The sequence below is a fragment of the Mus caroli genome, chromosome 6 (genome assembly GCF_900094665.2).
Source record: "Mus caroli chromosome 6, CAROLI_EIJ_v1.1, whole genome shotgun sequence".
In the NCBI taxonomy this organism is placed as follows: domain Eukaryota; kingdom Metazoa; phylum Chordata; class Mammalia; order Rodentia; family Muridae; genus Mus; species Mus caroli.
Genome location: NC_034575.1, coordinates 122,771,145 through 122,785,034, shown reverse-complemented (window position 1 = coordinate 122,785,034; position 13,890 = coordinate 122,771,145). Strand labels below are relative to the sequence as shown.

At 46.6% G+C, this 13,890-nt stretch overlaps 1 protein-coding gene across 1 annotated transcript; it reads right to left on the bottom strand.

The window, feature by feature from the left end:
• Positions 1-4,154: 4,154 nt before the first annotated feature.
• On the bottom strand, positions 4,155-12,765 carry Fgf23 (fibroblast growth factor 23). Its single transcript, XM_021165827.1, has 3 exons — positions 12,431-12,765; positions 7,279-7,382; positions 4,155-5,502 (listed from the first exon to the last, which is right to left on the bottom strand). The coding sequence occupies exons 1-3, from the start codon at positions 12,639-12,641 to the stop codon at positions 5,062-5,064; spliced, it is 756 nt and encodes a 251-aa protein (XP_021021486.1). The 5' UTR covers positions 12,642-12,765; the 3' UTR covers positions 4,155-5,061.
• Positions 12,766-13,890: the final 1,125 nt, after the last annotated feature.

Sequence of the window (13,890 nt, the reverse complement as noted above, 5' to 3'; positions counted from 1 at the left end):
TCTTAGTGTGCCCCGCACTACCTTTTTCTGCTGGTGTTGGATACGTGAACTTGAGAGGAAAGTTATAAAAAACCTGAAGGGTCTGGAGGTGTTGCTCAGTGGGCCCTGGGTTCCATCCTCAGTATTGGGGGAAAGAAACACAAAAGGAGAACAAAACAAAAACCTGCTTTGTTAAGAAGAGAAATCCAGTGTGAGTGAGGAAAGGCGGGGCGAGCCAAGGGTCCAGTGTGGACCAGGCGCAGAGCATCATGGGAAGTCCTCTGGTTCTTTACCGGGAGCATCTGAGCAGCAGTGTTGTTCCATTGCCTTTCACGTGTACAGAAATACCCAGCTAATCTGTAGTCTTTGTCTTACCCATATTGTTTGAGGCACTATTTATTTGGGAATGTATGGATCTTCTTAATTGTAACCAGTATTCTACTGAATAAATAAAGCATCTATTGTTAATAAAGGATGCTTAGGTCTGTTCAGTGTTTTGGAGGCGCAGAGTCGCGGCGAAGTCTCCAGTGGTAGGGGCTGTGAGGCAGTCAGGTTGGCTTCATACTCAGGATGCTTCCTTCTCACCCCTCCGATGCTGGGCTGCAGCTGTGCACCTCCGCATGGTCCGAGGAGTCTTACTCTGTTGTTCCTGTGCAGTCTGGTGTTTCCAGATCCTGTCTGATGCAGGTGGCGTCCTGAACCCCTGCTACTCGTCCATGTCTCTGTCAGCGTTCAGCTACCTTGCTTTGCCCCTGTATACCGGCCCTAGGTGCTGACTCCCTCAGCTTTAGTCATCTGATAAGTGGAAACCAGGACTGCATGCTAAAAAGCTCCAACTGGGAGAGGCCCACACATACCCTCCCCCCCCCTCCCGGACAGTCCCCCGCACGGGTGAACCTTCTGCTATTCTTAGCTTGATTTTTCTCAACTGCCCCAGTGAGTCGCTGAGGAATTTGGCTCTCTTGCTAATAGACACACAAACCTCCTAGTTAGTTGTGCATTTTTCTTTAAAAGATTTTTTTTTAATGGTGTGTGGTTTGCCTGCATGTATGTGTGTGCACCACGGAGGTCACATGTCCCCTGGAACTGGAATTAAGGTTAGTTGTGAATCACCATGTAGGTGCTGGGAGCCAAACCTAGGTCCTCTGCAAGAGCAGTGCATGCTCTTAGCTGATGTGCCATCTTGGGCCGTCTTCCCAGCCCTTCTTTAATTCGTTCAGAGATATCTTATGTGTAAGTGTTTGCCTGCGTGGATGGATGTCCACTGTGTGTTTCTGGTTTTCACAGAGGCCAGAAGAGGCCTCCAGATCCTCCTCTCAAACCAGAGTTACAGATGGTTGTGAGTTGCCGCGTGAATGCTGGCAACGAAACCCAGTACAGTTAAGAGCACATGCTCTTAGTTGCTGAGCCATCTCTGCAGCACCCTGTGCATTTTTAAATATAAGTTTGATTTTCAAGTTTATTCAAAATGTGTCCAAAATGTTTGTTTTTTTTTTTTAGAAGAGGTAAATATATGTTGTAGTATGTGCATTTGCATATATGCACATTTATGTTTACACATAATGAGTTTATGAGTTAATGCCTCTGTTGTGTATCTTGTAAGCCGTACCTTACGTGAAATGGGTCTTCCTAGGTGAATATACCCAGGTTTAATGATCGGCTAGCTACAGAAGGACAGATGGGACACTTACCAGTCTGAGAAAGCAATGGACAGAACTGCTGGTTTTGTGCTACTGTTAAGAAATACCTGAGCTGGGCGTGGTGGCACACGCCTTTAATCCCAGCACTTGGGAGGCAGAGGCAGGCAGTTTTCTGAGTTCGAGGCCAGCCTGGTCTACAGAGTGATTTCCAGGACAGCCAGAGAAACCCTGTCTCGAAAAACAAACAAACAAACAAAAAAAAGAGGTGGGTGGGGGACTTTTGGGATAGCATTGGAAATGTAAATGAAATAAATACCTAATTAAAAAAAAAGAAAAAAAAAAAAAGAAAGAAATACCTGAACCAATCAAGTTACAAAGAAAAAAAGCTCCATTTTTGCTTACCATTTTAGAGGTGCTAACCCAGGACCACAGGACCCTGTGGTTGGAGGCCTGGGGTTAAGCAACCGTTGATGGCAAGGCATGGGCAGAGTGGAACTCTTCTCCTTAAGCTAAGAAGCAAAACATGCATGCAAGGACCTGGAGTCCGTCATCCCTTCAAAGATACTGTCCCAGTGACCTACCTAAACCCTCCCGAAGGTCTCACCCCCTCCTACTAGGGTATTCATTCAAATCTAAACTATAGCAGGCTCCAACTTGCCTTCCCTGTTTTATGCAAATACTGCATAACAATATCCCATCGGTGTAAGGATGGCACCTGGATGAAGTATTGTTTATGAGATGGTACATCCTTTGTCCTCATGAAGGATCTCCAAATAGGTCATTTTAACCAATGACTCCCCAGGCTCAAAACCCAGACCAGCCCAGCTTGGAAAGGGCCTTCTCCAAACTGCAGAGCTGCTTGCAGATTGAGCAGGAAGCTCCAGGAGTCCAGCTTTCAGTTCTCACCCATGCTGGCTTTGGTGGCAGCTAAGCCATTTATTCCCCTGCATTTGAGTCCTCATCCTTATTCCTGTTAGTAACCCCGATAAACGCGTTGTTCACCAAGCTGAACTCTGATAGAATCTGTACTTTCAACTTTTGTCGATTCTGTTTCCCAAATGGAGAGAGCGGTCATTTGTTCACAACTCCCCAGGAAAAGTGTCACCCAGCAATCCTGCTGCCTCGTCTCACAGCAGAGTAACACTGTCTATTAAGGACCTATGCTGTAGTTTAGAGCTTACCTCCCCTCACGTGTGGAAGGTCTGGTCACCAGTCGGTGGTGCTGGTGGGAGGTAAGGTAAAGGTGGGGCTTCGTGAGAGGTCCTTAGGTCACCGGGGGTGTACAGACTAGTTGGGCCTCAGCCTCTTCTGCAAGTAAGTGGCTTTCCTCTGCCACAGGCTCCCACCACAATGTGCTGACGGGCTGCCACAGACCTGAGAGCAGCGGCCTTCTGGGTTGTGGACTAGACCTTCTAAAGTGTGGCTCAGACCTTTTATCTTCATAAATTGATCAGGCCCACTCTATTAATAGTGAAGGAATGCTACTATGATGTGTATCTGGTTAACTGAAGATTAATACGATTTATGTCTGGTTAACTGAGATTTCAGTATGGTTATGCCAGCGTGTCTTTTTCAAATTCTTTTTCCTTTTCCTATTCTGTCTCCCCCAGATTTTCCAATTTCACTCGTGTGTCTCAACATGCATTTATGCGGTCACACAAAGAGGACAAGAGACAGAAGCTGAGAGAAGTCTTATTTTTATTTAAAACATAAGGACAGAAGTGGAGTTATATTTTATAAATAACTATAAATATAGAGTGATAGGCAAAAATCTTTCAAATAAATAAATAAATATTGCCACATGCGAAGAGATCTAAGGAATTACAAGATGACTTTGGCTCTGCCAAAAAAAGAAAGCCCCGTGGTGGTTCTGGGCTTGTGAGTTTACAGCCAGTTTGCTACTCAAGTTCTTTCTGGGGTTTCCCACGTGGTTGCCTCAGTGGGGAGGCTTCTGGTAGCTGGTGTACAGGCTAGTACCCCAATGGGAAGTGAAAGCCAGTGCATAAAAGGGTTGGGGTTCATGGCATCTACTGCTGTGCTCAGCGTTAGTACTTCAGGGGTGGAACTGGCCGCATTGCCTGCTATTGTTGCCTGCTGTTCGTCTGACAAGCAAGAGCAGTGGATCCATTTCTAAGGCGGTGTACAGGAAGACAGTGGGAAAACTCAAAGCTGTAGGAAGGACTGGGCCATTACTGTGCCCTTCCGCTTCTCATCTAAATAGAGGTAGACAGGAGGTGCCCTTTGTTGAAGTCGATTACCAGCTAAGGTGCAGAAGCGGGGAGAACCTTAAAGCCTGCCTAACACTTCTTGCTGTTCACTGTGAGGCTATGCTCACCCCAGGACAGCCCTGGAGTTTCTGAGACAAATGAAAGATGTCTTTGTTTAATGCCCTAAAAGTTCCCAAGAGTAGCTGCCATTTTGGGGTTAGCTCCTGCAGGAGTCCCCCCCTGACGCTACCTAGCTAGCCCTGGATCCCATTTCACTTAGGAAAACAAAAACAAACTTAAAAAACAAAAAACCTTTTTTTTTTCCTTTCCTCTTCACAGAAACCCTAACCTAGAACAATTCGAGGTCTCAAGGACCCTTCTCCCCCTCCCCCCGGGCACATTCGCTTAGAATATATTACAAGTCAACCTGCTAGCAGAGGCTTTCACTAAAAATGTCTCTTTAGAGAGAGTTTGAGCGTTTGCAGTTTGCAAAACACCCTAGCAAGATAGACTTTGCTGAGCCAGGGCAAATTCAAAAGCTACGGACAGGTCCTATCACAGAATCATTGGCGAATCATTCCTCAGGGAGGCTGAACTCTGAAATGTGTTCGGTTTAGGTGTCCTTGTCAGCCTCCCGCCAATCCAAAGCTCTTCCCAAAGGGAAGAAATGAGTGTCTTTCTTTGACTTGCCTAGTGAAGACATTAAGGTCAAGGTGCTCAAACTCAAACACCCGAGAGTCCCAGAATAGTAACTAGAAGCTGCAGAGATGGCCTCTTCCCTGTGTTCAAGGTGTGAACTCTTTCCTCGTGCTAACTGATCGATTAAAATGCTAGGCAAGAGACCCGGCTAATAAAGGCCAAGTGTCTGGTTTACCTGTTAGTAAAATAAAATAAAAAGAGCTTCGTGTCTAGTTTACCTGTTGGGGTCTTTAAATCAGGTTAACATTTAAAATTACATGTATGTGTGTGTATGGATGTGGATGTGTGTGTGTGAGTACAGAATCCCCTGGAGCTAGAATTACAGGTATTTGTGGGTGCTAAGAACTGTCTGCGCCACCTCTCCAGCCTCCCACCGTTGGCTCTTAATTCTGAATAGTGGTGCCTGGCTGGAACCTCGCAGGTAACTCTCAGGCCCATAGGGAAGGGAGAGAAGCAGACATCCTCAAGGTACCCTAGTCCTCTACGTGGGCTGAACCGACTGGAGGATGGAGGCGGACGCAGCCTGGACTGGGAACCTAGACGAACCTGGGAAAGGGGCGACACCTATCCGCGCCTCCCGCGCCCCCGCGAGCATCTCCACGGCCTCTGCGCAGCACCCCCAGAGGATCGCTGGCTGCGGGGCCACCTTCCTCTGCGCTCGGCAGCTCGCGAGAGCAGGATACAGGCACAGGCGTGGCGCGGGGCCGCGGTTTGAGCACGTTCAGTGGGTCGCGCTCGGGTGGGTCCTCGGCGCTGCGCGTGTGGCGCCGTGGGCGAACAGTGTAGAAGTGCAGCAGCGGGACCTCGTTCCTGCGCGCCAGGAATTGGGAGAAGGGCGGCGGGTTGGTGCCCGGCTGGAAGATGCGCTTGGCGCGGCCCAGGCTCACCAGGTAGTGATGCTTCTGCGACAAGTAGACGTCATAACCATTCTCCAGCGTCCGCTGGCGGAACCTGCAATTCTCTGGGCTGAAGTGAAGCTGTAAGAGAAAGGAAACACAAGAAGTTGAGGGCCGGCGCTCCGCTAGGGGGTGTTGCTCAGCCCAGCTCTGCACCTCCCTCTTAGGAAAGAGCTGAGCTTGGCTCAGGCTTCAGGAGAATGGCTGCTATTAGTCTGGAGGGCACTTTCTGGAGACCTTGGGCTAGCATGCCCAGCTTGCTGGGGCAGTGCCTAGAAAGACCTGATGACGTTCTTCTTGTTCAGTGCCCGCCGCAGGGAGAACTAAACATTCCTATTCTCATTCATATTCATATTCATATCCATATCCATTCATTCTGCTTATATCTCTGTCTGTCTCTACGGTCTGCAGGGAGGACTAGACTAACATTCATCTCCAACCCCTGCCCCCTCGTCCCTCTATCTCCTTCCTGGGGTTTGACTAGATTTCACAGACGCTATGCAAGTACTTTACCACTGAACTACAGTCCCAGCTTTTATCTTTGCTCCTTTGTGTTTTCTTTCCTTTTCTTCTTTCTTTCTTCTTTTTCTTTCCTTTTTCTCCTCCCTTCCTTCCTTTCTTCTTTCTTTTCTTTTTTCTTTCCTCTCCTTCCTTCCTTCTTTTTTTTTTTTTTTTTTGAGGCAGAACCTCACAGTTATTCAAAATGGTCGTGAACTCTGATGTGTAGAGGGAGACCTCGAACTTTCAGTTCTCCTGCCTCAGACAACCGAGTAGCTGGGATTGACAGCTCGTGCTACTGGGCCTGGGTTGTATACCTTTTTAAATTCTGCTGGCTGGAAGGTGGTTGTGGCTTGTCTCTTTGCCTAGAGGTTGGAACTGGGATGGACTTTGAAGGGTCAAAAAGAAGATCAAGACATAGTGTAGATTGGAGATCGGGGACAGGAACTTGCTAACAGATATTCTGGATTTGAACCTTATTTGCCCATTAGTACTGAGTTTTATTGAGTGCCTACCTGGATCTTTAAACACTACATTTGTTTCTTAAACTGTACAAAGAACTGTAGAGGTGAGAGCTTTCTGTGTGTGTAGCTATCTATCCACCCTGGTCAGATGGCGTTCAAGGTGCTGGGAGGTGCACAGCAGTAACAAAACAGAAAACGTTTTACCTCAGGAACCTTGGGGTGGGCATTGAAAAGAGATTCCTGAGTCACCCAGTCCTTCTTCGTTTCTACCTCAAAATTATTGGGACTATAATTACCTTTAGGGTCAGAAAACCTTGATTTATGATCTGAAGGACCAGCTACCACCCCGGAGACACAGGAAATTAATTGGAGGTCATTAATAGGAGGGAGAGCTACAGGTCACATTGTTCATTTCACTTCAGTTACCTGAGGCCCCAGTTGGTAACAGAACTGAGAAGACCCCAAGAGCCTCTCACCCTTTCTAGTGTATAAATTAAAAGCATGAATTGATGTGGCTTTAGAACCCACAACATACTAGGGACTGTATGCCATGCAAGAATGAGCTATAGTGGACAGGGCTCAGAGCCTCATTCCATACCCCAGCTATGAAATCTTGATCATTTCCTACTGAGACTGAACAACCAAGGGGCACTGTAAATGGAATCTCTAAAGCCCTGATAAGAAATACAGTAAGGGATGGAGAGATGGCTTAGAGATTAAGAGGGTGTAGGTTCTCCCGTCCCAGAGTTCAGTTCCTACGCATAAACATACAATTTTAAAAATCAAATCTGAGAGAGAGAGAGAGAGAGAGAGAGAGAGAGAGAGAGAGAGAGAGAGAGAGAGAGAGAGAAATATAGTCATCATAATGTGGTGACCAATACATAGAGAAACTCACCGATCCAAAAATGTTGCCGTGGAGATCCATACAAAGGAACCTTCGAGTCATGGCTCCTGTTATCACCACAGAGCCAGCGTCCTCTGATGTAATCATCAGGGCACCTGAAAGAGGACCTCTCAGGTCAAAATGCACAGTCGTCCCTTCCTTGAAATGCTTTCTGAAAAGACACCTCAGAGACGCCTCTCTTTGGGGATGGCATTACACAGCCCCTCCCTGTCTAACTGTTCCTCTCATTTCCATGACTCCAACACTTACACACCTCCTGCTTCATCCTACTGCATGCACACCTTGATCTCCTGATATCCTGCATCCATGTAGCACACAGATCGTCCTCCACCTGGCTGCTACCTCCCTCTTTGCCTGATTAGTATCTTTTAGTATTTGGGGCAGCCATTGTGTCTGTCTAGGACATCTGTTTCTAAAGTCTTTTTTTTTTTTAAAGATTTATTTACTTTATTATATGTAAGTTCACTGCCTCTGTCTTCAGATACACCAGAAGAGGGCATCGGATCTCTTTACCCTAACCCTAACCCTAACCCTAACCCTCATGGTTGTGAGCCACCATGTGGTTGCTGGGAATTGAACTCAGGACCTTTGGAAGAGCAGTCAGTGTTCTTAACCGCTGAGCCATCTCCCCAGCACCCAAGACATCTGTTTCTATGATTTTAAAATCTATGTTGAATTTTATTCAAAGACCCAGCTGTATGGAGCCTGGTTCTCCCCCACCCCCACTGCATGTCCCAACCTGTGTGCTCAGAGTTGATTTCTCTTCCCTGCCAGTTGAAGTTGCTTAACCTTCAAGGCCAGCAGCAGCCATTTCTGTGCCTTCTTATTTCCCTAATCAGAACTTATCATCTTCAGCATCGTCCCCTGCCGTTACTACAGTGTGTGCCCCTTACCTGGCTTTACCATATTTGCATGCCTTAAACCTTCCTCCAGAGGAGCAGGGCCCTTCCCCATGTTTAATAGATATCAGGGATAGATAGAATTTGTAGATGCTGGTCCTGGGCATCTTTCAGTAGCCCCTCTTAAAAACTTGCCTTTGACTAAGGCCTGACGCATGCTTGTATCATCTTCTCTTAAGCAGTAGCCAACACCTTGAAATGGGCATTCTGTACTAAATGTAAGATTAAGTCACACTGTATTTTTAAAATGAATGGTGATTCAGCAAGATTTGACATTTTCTGTTAAAAATCATTTACTTAGATGTTTGAGGACACTTCCAACTGCCTGTTGGAACTTCATTTCACAGCCCCGAGGAGCCTGCCGCAAGCGAATCCTTCTTGAGAGAACACAGTCTGTGCCTAGCATATGGTAAAGCATCATGGGGTGATTTGAAGCCTAAGGCCTCTTTCCTACCCCATGTAGACTCAAAACAAAAACTTTCAAGGGGAGTGAGCAGGCGAAGGTTAGATGTTGCCTAACTACAGAAGCTGGTACAGACTGAAGCTGGCTGGTGTGCTCAGAGGGAATGAGGGTAGACATGAGGCTGGGAAGATGATGGCAAAGAGGACCAGTCAGGAACACTCATTTGTTGTGGGTTAGCATTTTGGAAAACTGGCAATTGTGGAGAGGTACCACACATGTTCTTCCAAATGATGTCTGGCTACATGTCTCAGATATATGTCTGATCTTATGTAAACCCAGACATACATATGAAATACAGAGGAATTTATGTCCTGAGAGCTTTTTGGCTCAATCAAATGGGGGACAGGAGATTACATTTAGTGAAGTTGTTTTTTTCCTTTCCTTTCCTTTTTTTTTTTTTGTTTTTTTTTTGTTTGTTTGTTTGTTTTTGTTTTTTTGTGTGTGCCCTTTTAAGTACACTATTTTAAATTCTCAGAACAACTGCTAGTTTGTTAAAATTAACATCATGGCTGGCGAGATGGCTCAGTGGTTAAGAGCGCCGACTGCTCTTCCAAAGGTCTGGAGTTCAAATCCCAGCAACCACATGGTGGCTCACAACCATCCGTAACGAAATCTGATGCCCTCTTCTGGAGTATCTGAGGACAGCTACAGTGTACTTACATATAATAAATAAATAAATAAAATAAAATTAACATCATTATCATTTTAGCAGTTGTTGAAGCATCTTTAAGAGACAAAACAGGATTCAAACTCAGGTCAGTGTCATCTTCCTGCCCTGCGGCTGTGGTCTCCAAAAGAGAAAGTGCTAAAAAAAAAACCAAGTGTCTGTGCCCAGGAGGGGTAATGGCCCCCGTGTGGCTCCTTAAATACCCTGAAGCCACAGGAGTCTCCTTGTCACAGCTCCTGTCACCAGAGCATAACACAGCAGTTCCATTCTGTTTTGCAAGGTTACCACCATCAAATGAGCTAATGGCTTCAAAAAATCCGACCTGACAGTTGACCATTCCCACACCCTGACATCACGCCAGCCTGCCTGACAATTGGAAGCACCGCAGACAGTGAGCACAGTGTACAGACCCTCGCTGCAGGGCCAGTCCTAGTGGAAAACTCACTGCAGAGTAAGGGAGTGACTTCCGGGGGGCGGGGCGTGGGGAGGCGCTTGGGCTTTTTAATGAAACCAACAAAAGCTAACAGAAAAGTTCACTTGGCCAAGCACATGCTAAGTCACACACCAGAAGAAAAGAGTGGGCTACTAAGCAAGGGTGATAAGCAAGCCTCTTCTGCTCTTTGCAAATTCTGTGTTTGATGGAGAGTGGGAACAAGCTGGCCTTGTTCATATTAGAAAAAGCTTACTGACCGTGAAGAGGTCCCAAGAGCCTTCTGAGCTCAGGGGAGCTTGGAGCATCTTTGAGGCAGATCATTTCATCTTGTCAAGACCAACCACCTGAGCAGGAGTTGAACACTCAACTCTTAACCAAGAATTTACTAAAGCAAAACTTGGAAATGGGACAGTAGAAACACGTGCCTCATTTTGTCTTCTTGAAGATATAATGACTTCCAGTGGCACTGCATGCATGTGATGTACAGGCATACATGCAAACAAGACAGTCATACAGATGAAGTAAAATAAACGAATAAAATAAATAAATGGGGTCATAATTAAGCCATGCTCTGCTGTAACTGATGAGGAGGAAGATTATATCAATAGCATGTAAAGAGAAGAACAAGATAAAGAGTCATCCTTATGAAAATGCACATAACTGAGACCAGTACATTAGATAAGTGATACTTTCCCCACAAAGGGAAAGCCTACACAAGACAAAAATTACACCCAGCTAAAGTTGGGTTAATTCATTGTATCGCTTCTCAGCCATATTCATTGCTCCTGGTATCCTCCAGTCCTGATGTCTGTAAGCTCCCAAGGATGTCTGTAAGCCTGCCATTTAGAGTGATCTCACACATCCTCCCTACCCAAGCCTGGACTGTTCCAGACTGACTTCAGAGAGGCCACCTTTCAACAAAGAGATTCTATGATTCTAGGAAAGTTGTATGCACATTCTTTAATCAGAAGCAAATTTCCAATCTCTAGAACCAAAATAGTTCACCCTTATCTACTGTCCAGCACTTCAAATCACATATAGTCTTGCAGCGGAAGTCATGGCTGTCTTCCAGAGAGAAGGCTACAATGGCATTTCCTAAAAGTTGAATAATGCACTGGGAGACAAGAGGTCTATGAAGAACTAGGTCACATTTCCAGTGGCAGAGGGTTGTGTGGTGTCAGGCACCTTGTAAGTCCTGTCCACAGAACACAAGCAGTTCTGGGAACCCATGGAATGTACCCACATTTACTCCAGATTCTCCTCATCAGCCTCAAACCTGACTTCCAAGAGGTAACCCCCAAGCCCCCCTTTAAACCCCTGAGTTTTGGAGCGTGCCTTGTGTTTGGAGAGAGCCTTTCTCCTCCTCTTCCTCCTCCTCCCATTTCCTGTCAGTGTAGCCCATGGGCAGGTGTAAGCTGCTGGCTTTGCATGTGCCTGTACCTGGCTGCTAGGTTTAAGGTCTATTGTTTTCTAGCAGAGAGAAGATTGTTCGCACAGCAAGGCCACATCCAGGAAATGGGCTCACCTACTACAACAGCACAGAGGCGATCATAATCCTTATAGAAAGTTCTTTAGTGAAGTGCAAACTGCCACTGCTCAGTGCTCTACATGGCACAGAGCCTAGCTGCGTCATCTGTACCCTCTTGGAGTAATTTTCCAGTTTTGTTTTGTCTTGTTCTTTGTGTATAGCTGTCTTGTCTGCTTGTATTTCTGTGTACCACATTTCTTCAGTGCCATCAGAGGTCAGAAGAGGGCATTGAACCTCCTGGAATTGGAGTTATAGATCGCTGTAAGCTACCACTTGGGTGCTAGACTGGACCTGGACCCTCTGCAAGAGCAGCAAGTGCCCTTAGCTGCTGAGCCATCTCTCCAGCCCCATTTAGAATACTTTTTGCTTGTTTGTAACATAGAGCATGTGTCTTTTCCAATACCCATCTCTCTTGCCACTCTATTTTCTATGTGTTATTCCGTATGCTGGGAGGGGCTTTCAGTTGAGTACATCTGGTTGATTGACAGGTGTGATTAGTGGTCCAATTTTCCATAGACCCCATCCATCCTTAAGAATATTCCAATTGTTTCACATCACCAGTGAGTTCACCACCAACTAATCAGTTTTGTTAGCAACTAGACCCATTTCAGCTTCTCAGAGAAGAACCAACTACCAACCAACCACACAGGATGCTTCTGAAGTACCCTGCACACCTGCCGAGTGGATGCATTCAGTCAGACTTGCCAAGACAAAGCATCTTGGTGGTCTGTCTTTAACATAATGTCTCTTGAGAAGGTTTGGTTTGGTTTTGAGACAGTCTCACAATATAACCCTGACTAGTCTCTCCCAGTTAAGTTCTGTCTGGGTTATTCTTCTCTTTGAGCCTTTGTCTTTCTGTCCATCTTTCCCTCTAATTCTTGAGCAGAAGAAAAGAAAATTATCTCTCATTATTGGAAATGGGTTACAATAGCAATTATTCAGGTTGAGAAAAACTTGTGAGTCAAATAAAGGGGAAGAAAAAAATATTCCTTTTAGGTTACACACACACACACACATACACACACACACACACACACACCAAAACTATGCATACAAGAAACTAGACAATTTATCTAGCCCAAGGCTTCCCCAATACCTCTGTAGGTCAACAGCATAGAGTTTCCCCTCTTCCCAACCTGGAGCCCATACTCACTGTAGATGGTCTGATGGGGGGTGCCATCTACATGACCATCCCTATGGATCTGTAGGTGATAGCTGGTCCTGGCTGTAGCCGTGTACAGGTGGGTCAGGCTTCCCCAGTTGGAGCCAAGCAATGGGGAAGTGTCCGGATAGGCTCTAGCAGTGCCCAAGCTGCAGACAGTGCACAGCACGCCCACCAGGAGTCTAAGGCAGGTCCCTAGCATTGCACAGCACTGAGTGGCTAATGCTGAGTTTGAAATCTGACACTCCCAGACAGGCTGGGACCTTGCTGGCCTTTCTCTCTTCTTCCTGGGAAGAAGCTGAGAACTGAGGTGGGGATCCTGGGCTAGATTCCCTCCTTTTTTCCCGGGGACTTTTAAAGGGTGGTGGTGTGACATCAAGCAGGAAAAACAATGCCGCCACATCCTCTGTGTTGTAATCATCCATTCGAAGAAAAAGCCCAGACTTCTTAGGCTTGCGGAAGGCGCGTCAGTTCCAGGCACACACATACATGCACGCACACACCCCTCAATTTCAAGCCAGGGCTCCCATAAGTGAATGATGTGTGGGCAAAAGTTATCTGTGACCCCGGGTCATCCATTGACCTGTCCCCACTTCCATCAGGAAGTGTGAAGGCAGCCAGCAGTACTGAAACAAACAAACAAAAAAAAAAAAAACCCAGAAAACCAGAAAGCCGCCTCCTCGCTAACTCATCTCCCTCCAGTGTCCTTGTTTTGGTTTGCTTAAGCCCTTTACCCCCAGCTGCCAAGTGTGTGTTTGGAGCTACTCCTGGCTGTTGCATCTGGCAAGTGTCTCGATATATGGTCATATGTGATGCTATCAGGCAAATGAGACTCCCCCTACCCCCATACACAAACCCCAGGAAGGGTGTTAGGTGGGAGCGTGAGCTCAACACCTCCCATCACCATTCCCAAAGACCTCAAGGCAAGAAGAAAGAAAACAAGGTCTTGAGGTCAGCAAAAATGGCAAGATCTGGTTTCTCAGTTTCCCTCGTCTGGATGAGACAGGGAACTAAACTGGCAATTATGGCTTTGCCAATAGGAAGGAGACTCATTTGGAGGACTGGAATGGCACTACTGGCTGATCAGAGGAATCAGAGGGCAGGAAGGATCCAGGAGCTGCAGGACTGGGCACCTTCCCAGCCCAAGTCCACACCCTGGGACCTTGTGTGAGTGGATGCCTCACTGCAGAAATTGCTCTGTGCATGCCCTCTGTGGAGGTGCGTCTGATGCAGTGGTGTGGGGTGTGGGGTAGGAGGTTGAAGGCAGACTAACACACAACGTCCATTGGAAGGCAGGCTGCTGGAACAGACATCAGCAGTATATGGCCACAAGGAAAGGGCTGCTCACTCAGTGTCCCAGGTTACTGAGTTCCTACAACAGATGAGTATCCCACAAGATAGACATCAAAGCGGATGGAAGAGAGAGCAAGATGTGACAAATCAAGCGGAGG